This window comes from Saimiri boliviensis, chromosome 6 (genome assembly GCF_048565385.1).
Source record: "Saimiri boliviensis isolate mSaiBol1 chromosome 6, mSaiBol1.pri, whole genome shotgun sequence".
Taxonomy (NCBI): Eukaryota; Metazoa; Chordata; class Mammalia; order Primates; family Cebidae; genus Saimiri; species Saimiri boliviensis.
The window spans coordinates 115,938,281-115,960,949 of record NC_133454.1 but is presented as its reverse complement, the minus strand read 5'-3'; the positions used below and the strand labels follow the sequence as shown (position 1 = coordinate 115,960,949).

The 22,669-nt window shown below is 39.3% G+C and overlaps 2 protein-coding genes across 2 annotated transcripts; both read right to left on the bottom strand.

The window, feature by feature from the left end:
- Positions 1–441: 441 nt before the first annotated feature.
- Positions 442–1,371, bottom strand: OR4X1 (olfactory receptor family 4 subfamily X member 1; the record flags this gene model as incomplete). The annotated part of the gene is made up of 1 exon (XM_003920429.3): positions 442–1,371. A coding segment is annotated over one exon (930 nt), but the record flags the coding sequence as incomplete, so codon positions are not given.
- A 15,640-nt stretch (positions 1,372–17,011) lies between these two features.
- Positions 17,012–18,280, bottom strand: OR4X2 (olfactory receptor family 4 subfamily X member 2). Its single transcript, XM_003920075.4, has one exon. The coding sequence runs from the start codon at positions 18,149–18,151 to the stop codon at positions 17,222–17,224; it is 930 nt and encodes a 309-aa protein (XP_003920124.1). The 5' UTR covers positions 18,152–18,280; the 3' UTR covers positions 17,012–17,221.
- Positions 18,281–22,669: the final 4,389 nt, after the last annotated feature.

The following is a 22,669-nucleotide window of genomic DNA, read 5'->3' as shown; positions in this document are numbered from 1 at the left end:
CCCTTCTCAGTCAGCTTGCCTTTCCAAACCCCTCTCAGCAAAACCTCAGTGTGTCAATTCAAGAGACTTTCCAATCATGTGAATGTTCGAACTGGAAGGACATGGTGACCACTGCTCCCTGAGACAGCCGTTCTCAATCCCCACCTCCCTCTTCACCATTCCCAGAATGACCGGGTTTTCTGGAAGAGTTTATTCTCTCTACATCAGCCAATCTGTCTTGAAGCCTCTGTCAGATTTGGAAGCACAGCACTAGAAGACCCCTCTTTCTCCATCCTAGACACCCCTTCAATCTTATCCAATCCTATAAGATGAGGAAACTGAAACTTCATAGAAAAAGGTGACTGGCCCAAGGCCACTCACTCCACTGGGCAAGGTAGACACAGAGTGAGATCTTAGGTGCCCCCATTTCCCCTCCTCTCTTATTTTCCCTAACTAAATCATCTACTTCTCTTCCCAAATTACTTTTCTCCCCATGAGACTCCTCATGGTGTTTCTCACTTCCGCATTCCTGAAGGAGTAAACGACAGGGTTTAAGAGAGGTGTGGCCACTGTGTAAAACATGGTGACTATCTTATCCGCAGGGAGGGTGACACAGGGCCTCACGTAGACAAAGAAGCAAGGTATGAAGAACAGGCCCACAACTGCGACATGAGAGGCACAGGTGGAGAGGGCCCTTTGCCGCCCCTCCGAGCTGTGGCTCCTCAGGGAGTGCAGGATGATCAGGTAGGAAGCCATCAGTACTGAGAAGCTGACCACAGAGATGGAGCCGCCATTGGTGAGGATCAGCAGGCTAATGAGGAAGGTGTCCACGCAGGCCAGCTTCAGCACTGGGTGGACGTCACAGAAGTAGTGGTTGATGTTGGGGCCACACAAAGGGAGCTGGAAAATGAGGAAGGTTTGCCCAGCAGAATGCAGCAGGCCCCCACCCCATGCTACTGCCAGCAGGAAGCCACGCATCCACTGGTTCATGGTGGCAGTGTAGCACAACGGCTTGCAGATGGCCACGTAGTGATCATAGGCCATCACCATCAAGAGGAAGACCTCAGTGCCGCCAAAGAAATGGAGGAAAAATATCTGTGTGATGCAGCCCTTGAGAGAAATAACTTTCCTCTTGATAAAAGAGTCGAAGATAAGCTTGGGGGCCATGACAGAGCAGTAACAGATCTCCACAGAGGATAAGTGGCTGAGGAAGAAATACACGGGAGAGATGAGCCCTTTGCTGGCCAGGATGGTCACCACAATGAGGCCATTGCCCAGCACAATGGCTATGTACATGAGAAGAAACACCACAGAAATGACCCTCTGCTCATTCCAGTTCTGGGAAAACCCCAAGAGAATGATTTCAGTCACATTGTTTGTAGCAGCCGTATTTTAAAGCACAGGAGCTGACAGCCTGGAATCAGAGAAATCAAAGAACTCTCCTGAGTCATTAGAAATATTAATAAAATTAATAAACCATTTTAAGATCAAAAAAAAAAAAAAAAAAAATTAATAAACCATTTTAAGATAAAAAAAAAAAAAAAAAAAAAAGAAATATCCTTCCCAGACCTGGAGGGCTGTCATCATTCTGCTTCCTCTTAAGTTTGTTCTCTCCCTTGGTTTTCCCCAAAACATGTTCTGAGACAAGTGAACAAAACAGCAAATATCAACCGCTTGATGTTATTCCCAACAGAGGCCTCGATTTTGTAGCGATGCTGCCTTGAAGTGTTTTTGCTGATCTAGCATGTGCTGACGGAATGCTCACAAGAAAAATCAGAGGGCATTTTACAGACAAGAAAAAACTGAGACTCAGAGAGGTTTAGTCACTTGCCCAAAGCCATACAGCTTTTATTTGAGCCCAGATCTGTGTTTCTCAAAACGTACATGCTTTCACTACATCTCTTATGTCTAAAGTATGCCTGACATCTACTTCTGCTTCTGCAGAATTGTAATGTCCCAGGGTTCTGATTAAAGGGTCTCAGGGTTAAGCATCTACAACAAGCCCTTAGAACAGTCAGCTACATTATAAAATGGGACTGAATATGCTAGGTGACACGCTAAGTTAGTCACAGAAATGAAAATACTGTACAAGTCCATTCATACAGCATATAGAGTGCCCAGAGTAGTTAAATTCACAGAGACAGAAAGTAGGAGAATGGTGGTTGCCAGGGACTGGGAGGGGAGGGGGGGAAGAACATGGAGTTAGTGTTTCATGGTAGAGTTTCCGTTTGGGGCAATGGAAGGCGTTCTAGAGACGAAAGGTGGTGATGGCTGCACAACTCTGTGAATGTATTTTATTTTCCTTTCTTTTTTTTAATTTTTTTTTTGTTTTTGTTGTTTTGGTTTTTTATTTTTATTTTTATAGAGACAGCATTTCACCATGTTGGCCAGACTGGTCTTGAACTTCTGACCTCAGGTGATCCGCCTGCCTCGGCCTCCCAAAGTGCTGGGATTACAGGCGTGGGCCACCGCACCCAGCCTTGTGAATGTATTTTAATGCTACTGAGCTGTACACTTAAAAATGGTTAAGATGGTAGATGTTGTTATTTTACCCCAATTTAATTAACCAATTGTTGAAATGCCTCTGACTTGTTACCTCCTCAAAAATTTCCTCTTCTCCATACCCTCCTCCAAGGACAGTGTTTGAAGCTTTGTGATTTTCCTTTCCACTTCCCAGTTTCTTCCTTATGCCTGTTAGGAAACCTGGTTAGCTACACAGATTTGAGGCTGGGGTTGAGAAAAGTTAGCACTCAAGTGTAGAAAACTTGTTCCATGTGATAATATAAGGCAAGATTGATATGATGAAGCATTATAAGGTACTCTGCGGAAGTCAGAGATATGGTAGAAGCATTAACATTTTGAAAATACAGACCTTGGTTCAATGAGGAGCTATGTGGCCTGGGACAAGTGATGAAACCTCTCTGAGCCCCAGTTTCCTGATCCACAAAACAGCCATAATGCCATCCCCTCATTATTGTGGCCTCCCTTTCACTCCCCACCATGCCCTTCTGTGTAGCCAGCTGATCCTTCCACCACATACCAATCTTTCACACACAGAAGGTTTATGCAGAAGGCAGGAATCTTACATGGGCAGGTTGCATCCTCACGGGAACAATGACTCTATCACTAGGTGAATATTTCTGTAAAATTTGGCTTGAAAGCCAATGTTCTCTGTTTCTCACACTCCTTCTGGTTTGGGGTGTCAATGAGAGGTCCTCTCAGAGGATTTGTAGGAACCAGTTTAGTCTTCTTATTTTAAAAGATGAGTTGTTGTATTTTTAATCCGAGGCTATTAAAGGTTAACAGAACAAGATATATATACAATATAATCATCAAATCGTCTTAAAAAGCTAAACAGCGAATGGATTTAGAGTAGAATTTTTAAAAGGAAATTAAAATGTATTGAACCTCTGCATGGAAATGAAAAACCTTTGAGAGATCATTTCACAAAGAGGTCAGTAGATTTGTAAACCACCGACAGTGGTAGTGACATTTTGCCTGTGATGTCTAGAATACTTTAATACTGAGGGTTTTTTTTTTTTTTTTTTTTAGATGGATTTTTACTCTTGCTGCCCAGGCTGCAGTGCAATGGCGCAATCTAGGCTCACCGCAACCTCCACCTTTCAGGTTCAAGCGATTCTCCTGCCTCAGCTTCCAAGTAGCTGAGGGATTACAGGCATGTGCCACCACAGTGGGTTAATTTTTTTTTTTTATTATTTTTAGTAGAGACGGGGTTTTTCCATGTTGGTCAGGCTGGTCTCAAACTCCCGACCTCTGGTGATCCACCTGAGGTCTCTCAAAGTGCTGAGATTACAGGCATGAGCCACCACGCCCGACCAGTACTGACTTTTTAATTGGCAGGGCCTAAGGAAGAGACCCTGAAACATAAGTCTCTGTTCTAATCGGACAGCTCATTAAATGGACATTTCCAGGGTTCACAGTTAAGAAAACCTAAAATGGGGATGAACACAGAATCTTAAGGAGGGCCTGACCTCAGTAAATAACTTCTGTGAAAATTTTTAAATATTTTTCTATTCCCCTCCCCCCTCCAATTTTTAAATATTTAAAATGAATACGGTCCCTACTTTGTGGTTGCTTATTTCACTTTTTCTGTCATAGAACCTCATGTACGATAAGGTTTTGAAAAGTAAGATTGGTCTGACTGGCCTTTTCCAACACTTGTCTCCAAAAATATCCTATCAGAGAGAAGTCAGATGCAGAGGACTCTGTCCTTCCTAGTTTCCTCTACAGAATAATCATAAGCCATCAAATTTGGAAGGAGGCTGATGGATTCTTCATGTTACAGAAGATGAATCTGGGGCCCAGAGTCACACGGCTGGTTGGTGCACAGCCTGAACTAGAACTAGGTATCTCAGCTTCCCAGTCAAGGCTTGCTTTAAAGATCATCAAATCCGTTGACTCTTCCACCTGGTGCTCACCCAAATCCAGCTTCCAGAATGCAGTAATATCATGGACAGGAAAGAGAATCATGTTTATGACAAATGCAAAGCCAAGTGGAAGAGTAAAATATTTAAATTTTTTAAAAAAAGGCACTAAGAAAGAAAATTGACAAAAATGTGGTCCTTATTGTTCAGCTCCCACTTATAAGTGAGAACATGCAGTGTTTGGTTTTCTGTTCTTGTGTTAGTTTGCCGAAGATGATGGCTTCCAGCTCCATCCATGTCCCTGCAAAGAACATGATCTCATTTCTTTTTATAGCTACACAGTATTCCATGGCGTATATGTCCCACATTTTTTTAATCCAGTCTATCATTGATGGGCATTGGGCATTTGGGTTGATTCCATGTCTTTGCTATTGTGAATAGTGCTGCAATTAACATAGGCATGCATGTATCTTTATAACAAAATGATTTCTATTCATTTGGATATATACCCAGTAATGGGATTGCTGGATCAAATGGTATTTCTGGTTCTAGGTCTTTGACGGGTTAATAGTTGCAGCAAACCGCAATGGCACACATTTACCTGTGTAATAAACCTGTACATCCTGCACATGTATCCCAGAACTTAAAATTAACTTAAATTTTAAAAAGTACAAATAGAACTTTTAGGAGAAACAAAAAATGTGATCTAACTTCAGTTATCTACTTGGTGTAATTTCTTCCAAGGCAGCCTGCGCGGAGCTTAGAGGCACTGGAGAGGAGAGAATGTTTCATGAGCCAGCCAAACTGGGCATCCAGGGAAAGAAGTCTTTGCAATATCTGCTTTTGGGACTTGAGATCTAAGCTCTAAGACTTTCTTACCAATTATTCTCTATCTAGTTCATGTACTAGCTCCGTCAGGTCTCTCAGTGAAGACGTAAGCTTCTAAAGGCTAGTTAAGTGTCTGTTACATCCTCTATAGCACCTTGCACACAGCTGAGAATATAGTAGATATTAAGAAGTGGTTTTAGAGTGATCTCTGAATCCTCCATCTGCTACTACATCTATTTTTAAGCCAAGGTAACACCAGAGGTGTCCTATAAACAGCCCAGAGGTTAAAGTACATGCAGGGAGGGTATCTAATCTGAATAAAATACGCTCCTCTTTTTGAGACTAATTCCGAGCATGCTGCACTGAAGATTAGGTGAATGAACTTACCTTGAATGTTGTTTGTTGTCTTGATTCTTAACTTATCTTCTAGATTTTTTTTGTAGTCAGAAGACTAATTCACTTACACCAAGTCATCCCAAGAAAGACTTTTATTTCACCAACAAAGTCTAAAGACAAAGACATCAAAGAAATCTAAATAGTGTGTTAGTGTTCACTAGTCTAAAACTTGGAGATTTTGGTTCAAGATTGCTTCTCAACAAATTTTAGATTTCTATATAGGCTAATCTCCATTCAGGCTCAGATAGGCTAATACTTTTTTTCTCCCATAGAAGGCCAGATGTGAAAGCATCTTATTTATCACAAGAATATTGAATTTATCAAAAGAATATTAGTGAAAAATACCTAATTCAGCTGTTGATACAGAAAACTAATTTTGCAAACTATTCCTTGTTGGCCATTTTACCAGTGGCTCTGGTTAGAATGACTATAACATCTGCTCTAAGCCAAACTATAAAGTAACTTTGTCACCCTGTCCTTTAACTAGACAGGTAAGGCTTTAACAAGATGGTATCTAAGGTCTGCCTCATCAGCTGAAAGAGTGAGCAAATCTAAGAAGGTTCACCATGGATGAAACCATGTCGAAGCAAAAGTGACAACAGAAGGCACCGATGTGTCTGAAAGACCCCACCTGAAGGTCTTCCCATCCATGGTAAGGGCTCAATAAATGTAACTGACTTGGAATCTTTCCTCCCCTAAAAGCTACTGCTAAATGCTGATCCTCCCCCTAAGGATTCACCACGTGCCATTGATGCCAGCCCTCCATGTGCCAAGTCCAGCCCTTAATGACTTTCTTGCTAAGAAAGTTGTAGGGGAATAGAACAGGGTCAGTCTGCCCTAAAACCCACTAAAAGGAGAATTGAGGGAAAGGTTTGCTGGACTTAGAAGCCCGAAGCATTTAAGATATATGAAATGGAAAGTTGAGTCAGAGAACTGAATTCTCTGAACTTTTCTAGCACCCTCCCTCTGGGGAGTTTCTGAGAAGAGCAAAAGTCATTTCCCAACAGCTTCATTCAGAGGTTAGGGAACCGATCTCTCATTAATCCAATTATAAACCAGGGGCTTCTACTTCCTTCTTCATGATTAGCCCCCTCATATTCTGGCCCCCATGGGTTTCCCTCTCTATTCTCAAGTAAGTGACAGAGGAGAATCTAACATCCCTTCACCCCCGTCCCCACCACAGATACACTCAAGGGGCCCTTGGCAACTTCTTCTGCCCTCGTGCATCATTGGACCAATGATGTTGGTGAATGCCAGGAAGACTCTAACCAAGTGGACCTGGACCACTTCATGCGTAAATGCTGGACATGTCACTTGAATCACAGCATACTAGACATGTAATTTATGCCAGTATTAGTGAATATTGTAGATGTTCATTTTATGCATATCACCTTGTTTTAGAATGTCATGGCCTACAGTATAAGAATTCTTTTGTCCTTACTGAAAATGAACTAGTCTATGTGTCTATAAACCTTTGTGAATTATTGTGCACAAATAGCTTTAAAGGCATGTATTCGTTCTCTCTCTTTCTCCCTCTTTCTGTCTCTCTCTCTCTCTCTTTCTCTCTCTCTCTCTCTCTCACACACACACACACACACACACTCTCACACATGCACATACACGTACACTCTTACACAGATGAACTTCTACTTCTTCCCTCATGACTAGCCCCCTCAAATTCATTATGTCCAATTCATTCACTTTAAAGATGGGAAAATAGCCAAAGAGAAAAAATTACTTGTACTTGCAGCTTGGTTAAACCAGCTCTCTCCTAACTCCTACTATAAGAGTCATCCAACTGCTTGTTCTTAAAGTTCTAAGCATTTCATGACATATTCTCAACACATGGTTTTTACATGCAGGGGTTTCAGAAAGACTCAAGTTGACTGTGTCAACTGCTAGACATAGTTTGCTAAGCAACAGCACATTACATTTGTGTTGGGCATTATTATATCTTTCAAATTTTCCAATGTCTCACATACAGTGAAAGTAACACTCTATTGGAGTAAGTAGTATTCCTATTTGACAGATTAGGTAGCTGAGGCTCATAAGAGTTAAGAGAATGGTTCAAACCTATGAAACTAATAAATTGCCCAGTCGGGCCGAATGACAAGGTGTTCCAGTACTTGCCCACTCAGAATCTGTGACCGGCAGCTGATGTCTTTTTAGGAAGCAAACAAGCCAGTGGAAAGTTGAACAAGGTTTCCCCACTCCCATCTGCTTCTGCTCTACGCAGCCATGCTACTTCTTGAAAGTTCTGTGCCCTTGGCTAAACAAAGCATGAAACAGGGGTGTGAGTGTGGCCTCATCCTTTTCTCCATATCCCTCCTGAAACACTATTAAAACTCAAGTTCTATTTTTTTAAATCCCAGGGTATTCTCCTATTTAAAGAAATCTGTGTTAGGTCCTTTTACATATTACAGTAATAACATCCCAACTCATCAGTTTCAAATGAAATAGCATTGGCTGCTGTCATAGCCACAGCCTTTCTCATCTTCCTATTAAAATACTCTGCTAAACATTTTAGGTGAAACTTTATGTGATTCTCAAATGACACTATGAAATGAGTACTCACATTATCCCATTATGTAGGTAAGAAAACTGAGGCATAAACTAGTAAGAAACTGTCTGATGATCACACTTGCCAAGTGACAGAGTTATAATTTAAAAGTAGAGAGTCTGACTCCAGAGCCTGTGCTATAAACCTCAAACAATAGGTAATGAGGCCATACTGATTTTTAAACAGCCAATATTTTACCTGTCCCCTCCTGCTATCAGCACCTTTCTCTCTACATCTAAGATTGTTCAAAATCTGGAAACTAACTTGAATAAAAATAGGAGACAATCGAGAGCGATGGGGGAGATTCGTGGCAGCACATTATCCTTGGTAGGGACAGTGCCACAAGTAGATCTTTTCAGGCAGGGACAAATGCTGGAAGTAAATGTAATTTACCCCAGTATTAGTGAATACTGTAGGTGTTCATTTTATTCATATCTCCTTGTTTTAGAATGTCATAGCCTGCAGTATAAGAATTTTTTTGTCCTTACTGAAAATGAAATATTCTGTGTGTCTATAAACCCTTGTGAATTATTATGCACAAATAGCTTTAAAAGGGTGTATTTACCCTCTCTCTCCTACAGACACACACACACACATGCGCGCACACATGCACATGAATGTGCTATCCAGAGTTATCAGCTCCCTGGTATATTTTTATTATTTTCATTTAAGAATATATCTTGGTGGTCTTCCAAAGCAGCATGTATGAATTTGCTTAATAGTTTTTTAGTTATGTATGGTATTTCAGATGTATGCATGTAAACATTTATTTAACAGCTCTTAAATATATAGACATTTAGGGTGTTTCTAGATGTCTATTATTACAATCATTAGTACATTGAAAATTCTGATTCACATGTACAAATAGATTTCTAGGATACAGTTTCACAAGTGGCACGCTAGTTCAAAGGATGTAAGCATTTTTCATTTAGATAATGTCAAATTGCTTTCAAAAAGCTTTTTATAAAATTATATTTCCAACATCAGTTTCAGAAAAATCCACATAATATCTTATACCATATGCAAATTGTATATTTTCAGTCTTCTTTTATTTTTCTAGAAAACGTTTTTAATCAAGAATGATCTCAGAGGAATACACAAAGAAGGAAATAAGATTAACTTACTTTGGTTTTGCATATGAAAAATTTCATTGAGCATGAAATTCTTGAATAAAAGCAAAAGTATACTACTAAGACAAGAGTTCAGAAAATATACTTATTTTCTTGGAAAAAAATACTTCAATGATCAGTTTGAAAATTTCAAAACAGAACTGAAATCTGTATAAGATGACTAAATATAAATTCCAGAAATTAAAGATACAATATTTAAAATTGAGATCTCAGTGAATTGTTTCAATAGCACATTTGACATGACTAAAGAAAATTAGTGAACTGTAAGCTAATCACAGAGAAGCTAAAGTACTAATCAACACTAGACTTTTATAAGTTGAGGATAAATTTTTCAACTCTAGAATAGACCTAAAGAAAAACTAAAATAATAAGTAATTTCCCAACTAAGAAAAGCAGAAAAAGGAAACAGAATATTTATGAAGCCAACATTACCCTGATACCAAAATCTGGCAAAAACACAATGAAAAAAGAACATTACAAGCCAATATTCCTGATGCACTTAGACGCAAAAATCCTCATCAAACTACTAGCAAACTGAATCCAGAAGCGTATCAAAAAGTTAATTCATCACAATGTAGTAGGTTTTGTTCATAGGATGCAAGGTTGGTTCAATATATACCAATCAATAAATGTGTTTTGCCACATAAAAAGAAATAAAAACAAAAGCCATATGATCATCTCAATAGACACAGGAAAAGCTTTCTATAAAATCCAGCATCTCTTCACAATAAAACCTTCAACAAACTGGGCATCAAAGAACATCCCACAAAATAATAAGAGCCAGGTATGACAAATCCACAGCTCACATCATTCTGAATGTGCAAAAGGGGGATTCATTCCCCTTCAGAACTGGAACAAGACAAGAATACTCACTCTCACCTCACCTCTCCTATTTAACATAGTACTAGAAGTTCTAGCCAGAACCATCAGGCAAAAGAAATAAATAAAAGGCATCCACAAAGGAAAAGAAGAAGTCAAATTCTCTTTGCTTATGATATGATTCTATACCTAGAAAACCCTAAAGACTCCACCAAAAGGCTCCTAGAACTGATTAACAACTTCTGTAGTTTCAGGATACAAAATCAATTCACAAAAATCAGTAACATTTCTACATACCAACAACACACAAGCAGAGAGCCAAAGCAAGAAGACAATCCCATTCACAATTGCCACCAAAAAATAAAAAATCTAGGAAGACCTCTAACCAACTGGGTGAAAGATATCTACAAGGAGAATTACGAAACACTGCTGAAAAAAATCCAAGATCACACAAATAAAAGGGGTAAGAGTCCATGCTCATGAACTGTAAGAATCAGTATCCTTAATATGGCCATACTCCCCAAAGTAATCTACAGCCTTAATGCTATTCCTATCAAACTACCAATGTCATTTTTCACAGATTTAGTGAAAAAATGTATATTTATTTTATCATGTAGCCCAAAAGAATCCTGAATAGCCAAAGGAATCCTAAGCAAAGTGAGCAAAGCAGGAGGCATCACATTACCTGATTTCAACCTATACTAAAAGCCTACAGTAACCAAAACAGCATGGTACTGGTACAAAACAGACACATAGACCAACCAATGGAATAGAATAGAGAGATCAGAAATAAAACCTTATGCTTACAGCCATCTGATCTTTGACAAAGTTGACAAAAACAAGCAATGGGGAAAGAATCCCCTATTCAATAAATGGTGCTGGGAAAGCTGGCTAGCTATATGCAGAAGAATAAAATAGGATTCCTACCTTTTACCATAAGGGACTTTAACAAATCAACAAGCAAAAAACAAACAGCCCCACTAAAAAGTGGGCCAAGGGCAGGAACAAACACTCCTCAAAAGGAGACACACAGGCAGCCAACAAACATATGAAAAAATGTTCAACATCACTAATAATTAGAGAAATGCAAATCAAAACCACAATGAGATATCATCTTACAGCAGTCAGAATGGTTATCAAAAAATAATAGATGCTGGGGAGGCTGCAGAGAAAAGGCAACATTTATACACTGCTGGTGGGAATGTAAATCAGTTCAACCACTGTGGAAAGCAGTTTGGAGATTTCTCAAATAACTTAAAACAGAACTGTCATTCAATCCAACAATCCCACCATTGGGCATATACTCAAAGGGTAATATATTGTTCACCAGAAAGACACACGTACTCGTATGTTCATTGCAGGGCTATTCACAATAGCAAAGACATGAAATCAACCTAGACGCTCATCCATGGTGGAATGGACAAAGAAAATGTGGTGCACATACATCATAGAATACTCTGCAGCCATAGCAAAGAACAAAATTGTGTTCTTTGCAGCAACATGGATACAGCTGAAGATCTTTATCCTAAACAAATTAATGCAGGAACAGAAAACCAAATACATTATGTTCTCACTTATAAGTGGGAGCTAAACATTGGGTACTCATGGTCACAAAGATGGAAGCAAGAGACGCTGAGGACTATAAATTGGGAGGAGGTAGATGGGGATATAAACAAAACAAGCTTGGCCATGAGTTATCTGTTGAAATTGTGTTATGCGTAAAAGAGATTCTTTATACTATACCATCTATTTTGATACATATTTACATTTTCGATAATAAGAAGGTTACAAAATGAATCTAGCAAGCTTCACAGCCTGATGCCTTTCAAAAAGAGCTCCATTTGGTCCTGTGAGTTCAATGGGTGATTCTGTTGCCTAATTCAACTAGATGATTGGCTAATTCTGCAGACTATTTTGGAATGACTCTTTTATGCAAGGTATTCATCAGAATGCCAAAGGAAAGAGTGGAGGCTTAACTGAGTTTGCTGTATGACAGTTGCATGCCTATTGGCATTTACATGTATTATGAGCAGCAAAAAAATAATATATGTAAACAGTGGCTTTTATACCTATGTCAAACAATTTCCTATAATAGACAGACAGGCAACCCTTGAAATGTGCATGACCTGTAGGGGAGAAAAATGTCAAAACTCTACTGAAGAACACAAAAAAAGACATGAACAAATGGAAAGACGTGGTTTTGGATGGGAAGACTCACAGCATTATAGTGTCTATTATTTCTAAATACATTTGCAAGTATTTACATGAAATATAAATTTATTTCAATCAAATTAATAGGTTATTTTAGGATATGGGGGGCAGAAAGAGAAATAAAAGTATATTTAAAGTTTATATTTTTAAAAATATCCAGGAGAAGTTTGAAAAAGAATGTAGGAAATGAGAATAAATAAAAGGTTCCTCTTCAAAGTTTTCCACTTAGATCATTATGAATAAAGAACCATTTCTTCAAAGGTTAATTTATTTTAAAGTTTTGCTAATAATCTTAAAGTAGCTATTAGTCATAATAAAGAAATAAGTGCATCCCGTGTTCTTAGTTCTTACACTTTAACCTGGATGTTTGCCCTGAAATGCTTGGACAAGCCCAGGCAAATCTTAGGTCAAAGTTTATTCCTTTTCCTTATTTGAAAATGTTATTGCTTCTCTAAGCATTCCTCAAGTTACTTCTTCTTTTCCTTTGTTCTCCTCTGACTTTACATCTTTAGAAAATTTCCAAGTTTTTAGCCAATCAGGTCAAGCATAGAATGGGAGGTCCCATTCTGGCCAATGGAAACTGGGCACAGCAGTAGGGCAACTGTGTCAGGTTATGAAAGTTGTAAATGTCCCTGTCTCCTTGTTCAGGTGTGCTCTTGTGGCAAGACTACTGGTGAATTGCACCCTTCCTGCAGGAAGTAAAACTAGCCTAGCTGAGTAATCCATTGTCTCAGTGTGGATTTTTCCCAACATTATAAATCCATTTCCAACAACAAAAAGCAACAAAAAGGGCCTAGCCCACCAGATATTAAAACATTCTGTAAAACTTCCAGAATAAGAAACAACATGACTCTGGATACTCCATAAGCCATAAAGGAAAATAATAATAATTTACATAGAAAGGAAAGACTTCTATATGAAAAAAAAATCATAAAAAGTCAAAAGACCAATGACCAGGACAAAAATCTACAATTCATGTTGGAAAGGACTAATTGTTATATGTAAATAGTTCCTAGAACATAATAAGAACCACAACCCAAATATGAACACATAATAAGAACTGTTTACAAAAACCACAAATGGCCCTTAAAAATATGAAAAGATCTGTCAGAATCTGACAAAAAAATAAATAAAATTATTTCAACATTATTCAACATAAAAGAAATAGAAATTTAAATTATCCTGTGCTCCCATTTTTCAACTATCAGATTAGCAAAATCCCAAAATTTAACAATATATTTTGCAGGAAAGACAAAATTGTTGGTGAGAGTACAAGTTGGTATGACTATTGTGAAGGGCAATGTGGTCATCACCATCCAATCACAAAGAAATACACACTTCCTGGACAATTCATAATATTGAGCATCTTTTCATATACCTGTTGGTCATTTTTATATCTTCTCTAGATAAATGTCTATTTAAGTTCTTAGCCCATTTTTAAATCAGGCTATTGGTTGTTTTGCTATTGAGTTTTATGTGTTCCTTTTATGTCTTAGAGATTAGCCCTTTGCAGATATGTGGCTTGCAAATATTTTCTCCCATTCTTTAGGCTGTCTTTTTGCTCTGTTGATTGTTTCTTTTGCTGTGCAGCATTTTTGCTTGATGTAGTCTTGCTTTTTTAATTTTGCTTTTGTTGCCTGTGCTTTTGGTGTCAAACCCATGAAATCATTACAAAACTCAACATCACGAAGCTTTTCCCCTAAGTTTCCTACGCTTTCTTTTAGGAGTGTTATAGTATCAGGTTCTACATTTAAATATTTAAATCATTTTGAGTTGATTTTGTGTATAGAGTGAGATAAGGGTCTAATTTCATTCTTCTGTATGTGGATATTGTTTTCCTAATGCCATTTATTGAAGAGACTGTTCTTTCCTCATAGTTTATTCTTCACATGCTTGTCAAAAAAAAAAAGTAGATTATAGATATGTGGATTTGTGTCTGGGCTCTCTATTCTATTCCATTAGTCTATGTCTGTCTTTATGCCAATACTAAACTGTTTTAATTACTATAGCTTTGTAATATATTTTAAAATCAGGACATGTGAAATCTCCAACTTTGAAAAACATACATTTGTTCCAGCAGTTTTATTTCTGAAAATATATCTTACAGATTAGTTGTACATATTTAAATTAAGATTATTTGCTGCAACACTATTGGAAAACAATCCAAATACCCACCCGTAGAAGACTACCTAAGAAACTAATGGTATGCGAACACCATATGTTCTCACTAATAAGTGGGAGTTGAACAATGAGAACACATGGACACAGAGAGGGAAACAACACACACCAGGGCCTGTTAAGGAGTTGGGGGCTGAGGGGAAGGAACTCAGAGGGCAGGTCAATAGGTGCAGCAAACCACCATGGCACACATGTACCTATGTAACAAACCTGCACATGTATCACATTTTTTTAGAAAGAATAAAGAATGCTATCACACGTGTAAAAGGCAGAAATAAATGAGAATGTACATATTATACTTGTATTTGCTTAAAGAAACTCTCTGAAAGAGGCTGGGCACAGTGGCTCAGGCCTGTAATCCCAGCACTTTGGGAGACCAAGAGGGGCGGATTACATGAGGCCAGGAGCTCAAGATGACCCTGGCCAACACAGTGAAATCCCATCTCTACTAAGAATACAAAAGGTAGCTGGGTGTGGTGGCTCGTGCATGTAGTCCCAACTACTCAGGAGGCTGAGGTAGGAGAATCACTTGAACCTGGGAAGCAGAGGGTTCTGTGAGCTGAGATTGTGCCACTGCACTCCAGCCTGGGAAACAAGACAAGACTCTGTCTCCAAAAAAAAATAAAAGAAAAAGAAAGAAACTCTGGAAAAAAATACAGGAAACTAAGAAAACCAAAAGAGAAATAGGAATGGGGAAAGGATTGAAATGAAACTTTTCACTTGTGTATCTTTTCATTTTATTTTTAAAACTTGATGAAGACTACCTTTGTACAAAAGTAAATCAAAAATTTAAGTAATTTTTCAAAGAAAATAATGTCTCTAATCAACGGTGTAGGATAATCTAAACACAAAAACAATGGAATAAATCATTTTTTAAGAAAACTATCTGAATCATTTTACATTGTATGCATGTGTCACAATATCACTCTGTATCTCACAAATATGTATAATTATTATGTGTCAAGTAAAAATAAAAGGTAAAAAATAAAATATAAAATTTTAAACTGATAGATTTTACTGTAAAGAAATGTAAAGCTTTTAAACATTGACAACTTTGTAAATCAGGCCCAAAACCAATTAAACATGAAAACATTCATCCTCACAAAAAATTAAAAGGGCAAATTAACAGTAAGATGTCTTTCTAATTTAAAATCTTTATTTTTATTTTTATAGATTTAGGGGGTATGTAAGTTGTTTTGTTACATGGATATATTGCATAGTGGGGAAGTCTAGTTTTTTAGTGTAGCCATCACCGGAATAGTGTATATGGTAACCATTAAATAATTTCTCATCTCTCACTCCTCCCCCACTATTAACTTTTTATTATAAAATGATTTGACTTACAAAAAAGTTCCAATAAAGAACAAAGAATTCCTGATTTCCCTTAATCCAGATTTCCCAAATATTGGTATTTTCCCATATTTGCTTTATCCTTCATTCTATCAATAAATATGCAGACAAACAGATGGGTAGAATTTTTTCTGATACAATGGAAGTGTGGACAAGTAGGTCAAAGGATGAAAACCTGTAGTTATGTAGAATAAGTCTAGAGATCTAATATGCAACATAAGGACCATAGTACATAATATGGTATTATATGCTGGAAATCTGCTGAGTAGATTTTAGGTACTTTTACCACGAAAAAAAGCAAACGCTGGAAAGTAATAGGCATGTTAATTTGCTTGACTGACTAATAATTTCACTGTGTATAGTATATGTAAATCAAAACAGCAAGTTGCTCATCTTAAAGACATACAATAAAAATGATAATTTTTCTGAAATGTTTTGAAAGCTGCCAACATGCTGTCCCTCTATCTCTAGATATCTCAATAAGCAATTCCTAAATCCAAGAACATTCTCTGAGACAAACACAGTACAATGATCAAAATCAGGAAATTAACATTCATGTAACTTTATTATCTCATCTACAGAGTTTTGTCCCACAAATGTCCTTTATCTAATACCCAAGATCCAATCGAGGATCACATGTTGCCTTTACTCATCGTCTATCTTTAATCTGGAGTAATTCTTCCTTCTTTATCTTTACACATTTGAAGAGTGAAGGACAGTAGTTTTGCAGAATGTTCTTTGGGCTCTCCTTGTGTTTTTTTATGATTAGACTCAGTTTATGTATTTTTGGTAAGAATAGCATAATAATGATACTGTGTGCCTCTCCAGTGCACCATATCAAGAGGCGCATGGCATCAATGGGTCTCATTTCTCGTGATGTTAACTTTGGGGAATTGTTTAGAGGAGAGGGACTATAAAGTTACATTTTTCTCTTTGTAATTCATACTCCTAGGTATCCTGAGGAAAGATACTTTAAGACAATGTAAAATCATATTTCTTATCCAAAAAAAAAAAGTGTTTAATGACAGAATTCTGCTCTGTCAAGAGTACTTTCACAAGGTAGTTGAAACAATGTAACACCTTGCACAAAAGGTCTTTACACTCTTAACACTAAATTCACTCCAGGAAATAAGCCTAAAAGAAAACCAGAAGGATGATTAAAGATGTCTATTCAAGAATATTTACTACAGTGTTATTTATGGTGGTAAAAAAATTAGTACATGCACAAAAGGAAATATTATCCAAACTTTTTTTAAAAGAGGGAGGCCGGGCAGAATAATCTGGAACTAACAAGTCCTGTGAACTTTCCCTTCAACCTATTCTGCACCTTCAGTTTGGACTCAGCAATTGTTCTGAACCCAAGCATCAATACCACGTCTCAGCCTCTACTTCTCATGGAGTCTTAGTGTCCGAATCCACAGCCTCTTCATGGCCTTCTTCATTTCAGCATTTCTCAGGGAGTAGATGACAGGGTTCAGGAGCGGGGTTATCACCGTGTAGAACACAGCCAACACCTTGTCTACAGGCAGCGTGGTAGAAGGCCTCAGATAGATGAAGATGCAGGGCCCAAAGAACAGGCTAACCACGGTGACATGAGACCCACAGGTGGAGAGAGCTTTGCGCCGCCCCTCCGAGCTCCAGGCCCTCAGGTGGAGCAATATGACCAAGTAGGATGCTAAGAGGACTCCCAGACTGATCACAGACAAGGTCCCCCCATTGGCAACAATCAGCAGACCAATGAGGAAGGTGTCAGAGCAGGCAAGTTTGAGAAGGGGAAGCAGGTCACAGAAATAGTGATTGATCACATTGGGGCCACAGAAGGGCAAGTGGAAGACGAGAAGGATTTGGGCAAAGGAATGCACAAAGCCTCCCACCCACGCTGTTCCTACAAGGACAGCACACACCTGACGGTTCATGATAGTGGTATAGCTGAGGGGCTTGCAGATGGCCACATAGCGGTCATAGGCCATCACAGTGAGCAGGAATATCTCAGCGCCACCAAAGAAGTGCATGAAGAAAAGCTGGGCCATGCAGCCCCACCAAGATATGGCTTTCCTTTCAGCCAGCAGATCCAAGATGAGTTTGGGGGCTGTAACAGAGGAGTAGCAGATCTCCACGAAGGCGAGGTAGCTGAGGAAGAAGTACATTGGGGAACCAAGACTTCTGCTGGTCATGACAGTGAGCACAATGAGGAAATTCCCCAGCACGATTGCTGTGTACAAGAACAGAAACATCACAAAGCAAACTCTCTGCGCCTTTTGACTGGGAGAAAGTCCCAGAAAAATGAATTCAGTCACATTGTGTATGTTAGCCATGAGGTTGTCACCAAGAGGCAGCAATATGGGTAGTGTGACCTGAAATGATACAAAAGACTTCTTCCCCGAGTGACTGAATTATGTAAAAGCCCTCACATAGCTGAGACGCTTGTAACTTAGAAATGGAAACATGAGTAGGAGTTAGTTATGTGTAGAAAGGAAGAGCATTCCAGGAAGGCAGAGAGCAAGCACGAAGTCCTTGTGTGTGGCTGGAATAAAGGAAGGAACAGCAAAAAATAATGCTGTAGATAGACATCAGTACAAATTTGTGAAGGACTGTTACGGCCTTCAGGGACCCTAACTGTCCCAAAGTAATTTTACTTTCCAGTTGATGAACATACTTGATGATTTTCCATTGTCTGCAGAATCAGACAAAGTCTGTAGTACGTAGAGACCCAAAGTACGGAAAGCACTGTCCAGTGGAAATAGATCAGAGGAGGAGCTCTGTTAGGAAGTTAGAAAGTCCCCTCATTGGACAATGTAGAAACAGCCAGGATAGTGTTACTGTCTCCATGTCTCCATGTTAGATGTCTTTCTATTGCCTTTGAGTGTTTTAAATTATCTTGTGCCTACAGCTTTCTTTCATTCCACCTCTTTCTCATTTTTTTTTTTTTTTTTTTGAGACAGGGTCTTACTTTGTCACCCAGGCTGGAGTGCAGTAGCGTGATCTTGGCTCACTGCAGCCTTGACTTCCCCGGGCTCAAGTGAGCCTCCCACCTCAGCCTCCTGAGTAGCTAGGACTGCAGGCATGTGCCACCACACCCTGCTACTTTTTATATTATTTGAAGAGGCAGAGTTTCACCATGTTGTCAAACAATCCACCCACTTCGACCTCCCAAAGTGCTGGGATTACAGGCATGAGCCACTGCTCCTGACCTCCTTTTCTATCCTCGGTTTGCAGAACCATGTCCTCAACCTCTCCACGTACCATTCAGGGTCTTTAGAAGAGATCTCCCTGGTAGACCTCCTTTGACAATCAACATCTCCTCTTATTTCTGCTTCTCCCTCTAATTCTCATATTCTACACTTGGTCACTTGGTGAGCTTGTCCTCTTCCAAGGGCCCAGCTCAACTCAATCCATGCACAATTCTCCTCTTCACTGGCACCTTCAGTTTCTCCAATCACATCCTTCAGTGGCAACAAAGGTCCAACACCCCCCAACACCTCCCCCGCCACACACACACACGCATGCACATACATCCCAGTGCCCCCTCATGCTCTGACACATCCTTCTTCATAGCCCAGGCTTTTAATACCTCAGGGCATCACCAAGACTGCTCACTGACTGACTGGCAGGCTGTCCCAGTCCACGCTAAACTCTGTCCAAGGTGGCTGAGGTTTTGTATATCCACATAGTCTCTCCTATGGTAACACTCCCAGGCACCTGAGCCTGGGAGCCAGATCACTTCCACTCAGACCACAAAGCTTCCTTGCTTCTATGAGTGGGGCAATCTCAAGTGATTAAAGATCACCATGAGCCAGAAGGAAATCACTGATAGAGCGTATAGTTACAGAAACAAAGAAAGGCCAGCCCCAAACTCTCAGATCAGCTGGGGAACTTTACCAAGAAGTTTCTCACAGAAGAAAGCACTAACAGTCTGAACTACTGGATTCGTAGTCAGATTTTTCAGGGAGTGTTTGTGTAAGATCTAGAAAGTTCTTTAACCTCTCAGAGACTCAAGGTCCAACTGTAACCATGCAGATAATACCTCCCTTACAGGTAGGTCCCTAAATCCCACTCCCAGTCCATCCCAAGATAAGTTAAGGGCCAGTCCTATGAGCTGCCCTGGATTCCTCTCCAAGATAGGCAGTCCATCTCCCCAGTTTACAGGCCCTCTCGGCCTGGGGCCCCTCTTCTCTCAGGACATTTTGGAATCCCAGCACTTACCACACTGAATTCTCATTGTTTTGGAGTGGCCATCTGCCCACTGGAGTGTGGGTTTCCTTAAGGCAGAGTTGACAGTTGCTCACCACTCCATCTCCAATGCTTACTGCAGTGCCAGCCATGCAACAGCATTCAGTGAACGTAGAAAGAATGAGTAATATTGGATATGTATCTTCCCAGCCTTCTAAGCACAGTATTTGGTACACTGTTGGTGTTCAGTAACTATTAAGAGAAGAAAGTTCCCCAAGGACTAACACCACTCCTTCTTCATCTCTGAATCGCAGAGCCTAGCACTTGGGATCGCCTCAAAGATCAGATGGATGTGAAAGTCCCTTGTAATGTGTTATACACTTCCTGGAACCATTCTCTTTACTTTCAAGGTGGAATTAATCGTCACTACCAAAGAAGCCCATGGTCACAAAACAAAACTCACCCCAGTGTTTCTGTGGCTTTGCCGTTCTCACCACAGTTACCTATTCTGTTCTAACCACGGAGACGTAAATAACACTCTGAGAACAGCCCTACGCTCACACACGTTTCCCAGTTCACCAATCAAGAAGCATTACAAAAGGCCACATTACCAGCCAGAGCTCCTGCTTCACTGGAGTCACAAGACAGAGAAGATCTGCTCCCCTCCAGCCTCAGCCTTAGAAATGCTGAGAAATGCTAAGCCTCTTGGGTTTCAATTACACCTGATTTTAAAGAAGAGCAAAGCAGACTTGCCCCGCAAGGTGTTCCGCAGAGAACTTAGAACCTGGCAGCTCAGCCCCGAGTTCACCGTGCTTAAGACACTAGGGGAGGAGGCATGTGATCAGGTGAGAGAAGCTGGGTCCCTAGAGACCTGTACCCTTTCGCCTTCCTAATCAGGCAGACCACCTCTTGGGAAGCAGGGCCTCAAACTCCTTGTAGGAAACAACTTGCAGAAAACAACTCACACTGGTAGGAAAATCTCAGACTTCCTTGTAGGGAACAAGTTAAGAAAGAAACAGAAATTGTGAACGAACTCAATTCACCCCACGTTTGCACGTACTCTACATGTGGCTGTTCAGAGGTCCATGAGCTATTGCCCCTGCTTATCAAGAACTCAGTCACACGGCCTTACATAAAATAACACCATTCAGAATAGGGGGCCCATGGAATAGAGACCACGAGTGTCTGGAAACTGAAATACCACTTCTCTGTGTCTGGTGTGAAAGAGTTATGGATCAGTGGTTTTCAACCAAGGGCAATTTTGCCCCCAGAGGATATTCAACAAGGTCTGGGAACGTTTTCCATTGTCACAACCTGGCTAGGAAAAGAGTGCTACTTACATCGAGTAGGTAGAAGCCACCGATGCTGTGAAAGTTCCTACAATGCACAAGACAAGCAAAGAATGATCTCACCCAAAAAGTGAAAGAAGCCACACAGAAAAGGGTACATGCTTTCATTTAAACAAGCTTAGGACAGGTTAAACTAATTCATGATGAGAGAAATTAGATCAGTGGTTGCCTGAGGAGGGTGGAGATTGCCTGGAAGGAGTCAGAAGAGAAGTTTCCGGGATGATAGAAATATTCTACATCTTAGTCAGGAAGTCGGTTCACAGAAATACAAATTCGTCAAAACTCATTAGATTGTACACTTAAGGTCTACACATTCTGCTGAATGTGAATTTTACTTCAATTACTGAGAATACATTTTAAATGTTATTACCACAAAAACAATAACTTTGTGAAGTAATATATGTGAATTAGCTGGATTTTGCCATTCCATAATGTGTGCGTGTGTGTGTATATATATATATATATATATATATATATATATATATATATATGTATTTCAAAATGTATCATACATGATAAACACAAATTTTATCTGTCAACTTTTTTAAAAGTAAAAATTAAACAAAATTATTTTCATAAAGTAAAATCTAACAGGAATGGGAAACCACAATGAAGGAAACCTCTGGTCTGGGAATCAGAGTATCCTAATTTGTGCCCAGGCTTTGTGCTGGATTTACCCTGGAGCAGATATCACTAGTGTTCCTAATAGTTATTCTCTTCTACTTCCTTCTACAGTACTAGAACCCCTGAATTTTTATCAGGGCACATGCTCACCTGGAGTGAAAATTATACTACCCAGTCTCCCTTGAAAACTCAAGGAACGGGACATGCCTTATTTCGTCTCTTCCTGCTTTCTGATAACAGGATGCTGCCATTATGACTGGCGCTCCAGCAGCCATTTGGGGACATGCAGTGACCTTAGGAATGAATATTATAAAGGATGGAGAAACAAAATAGAGAATATTTCTAATCCAGATCGTTAGCTTTTTGACTTTTATCTTGGTTTAGAATCTGATCCTTGCAGCTGAAACCTAATCTAAATGATGTTTCATGTCAAACTGTACATTGGGAATGATTAATTCATACTTCATTGATATCACAGGATTGCAATGAGACATGAGTGAATTAATGAATGTGAAAGGGCTTTGAAATATGCATAAGGTATTATGTGAATACAGGATATATCAATTAATAAGTTCAAATATAGATTTAATGAATTAGTTTGGACAGTTGGTATTTTTTGTTGCAAGATAATATATGAACACTATTTCTGTCTCTCAAATAAGTTCTTTTCTGGCTGCTTCAAGCAATCTC

Excerpts from the sequence above, each read along its gene's own strand:
- OR4X2 (XM_003920075.4), bottom strand. The coding sequence starts at position 18,151 with ATGGCTAACATACACAATGTGACTGAATTCATTTTTCTGGGACTTTCT.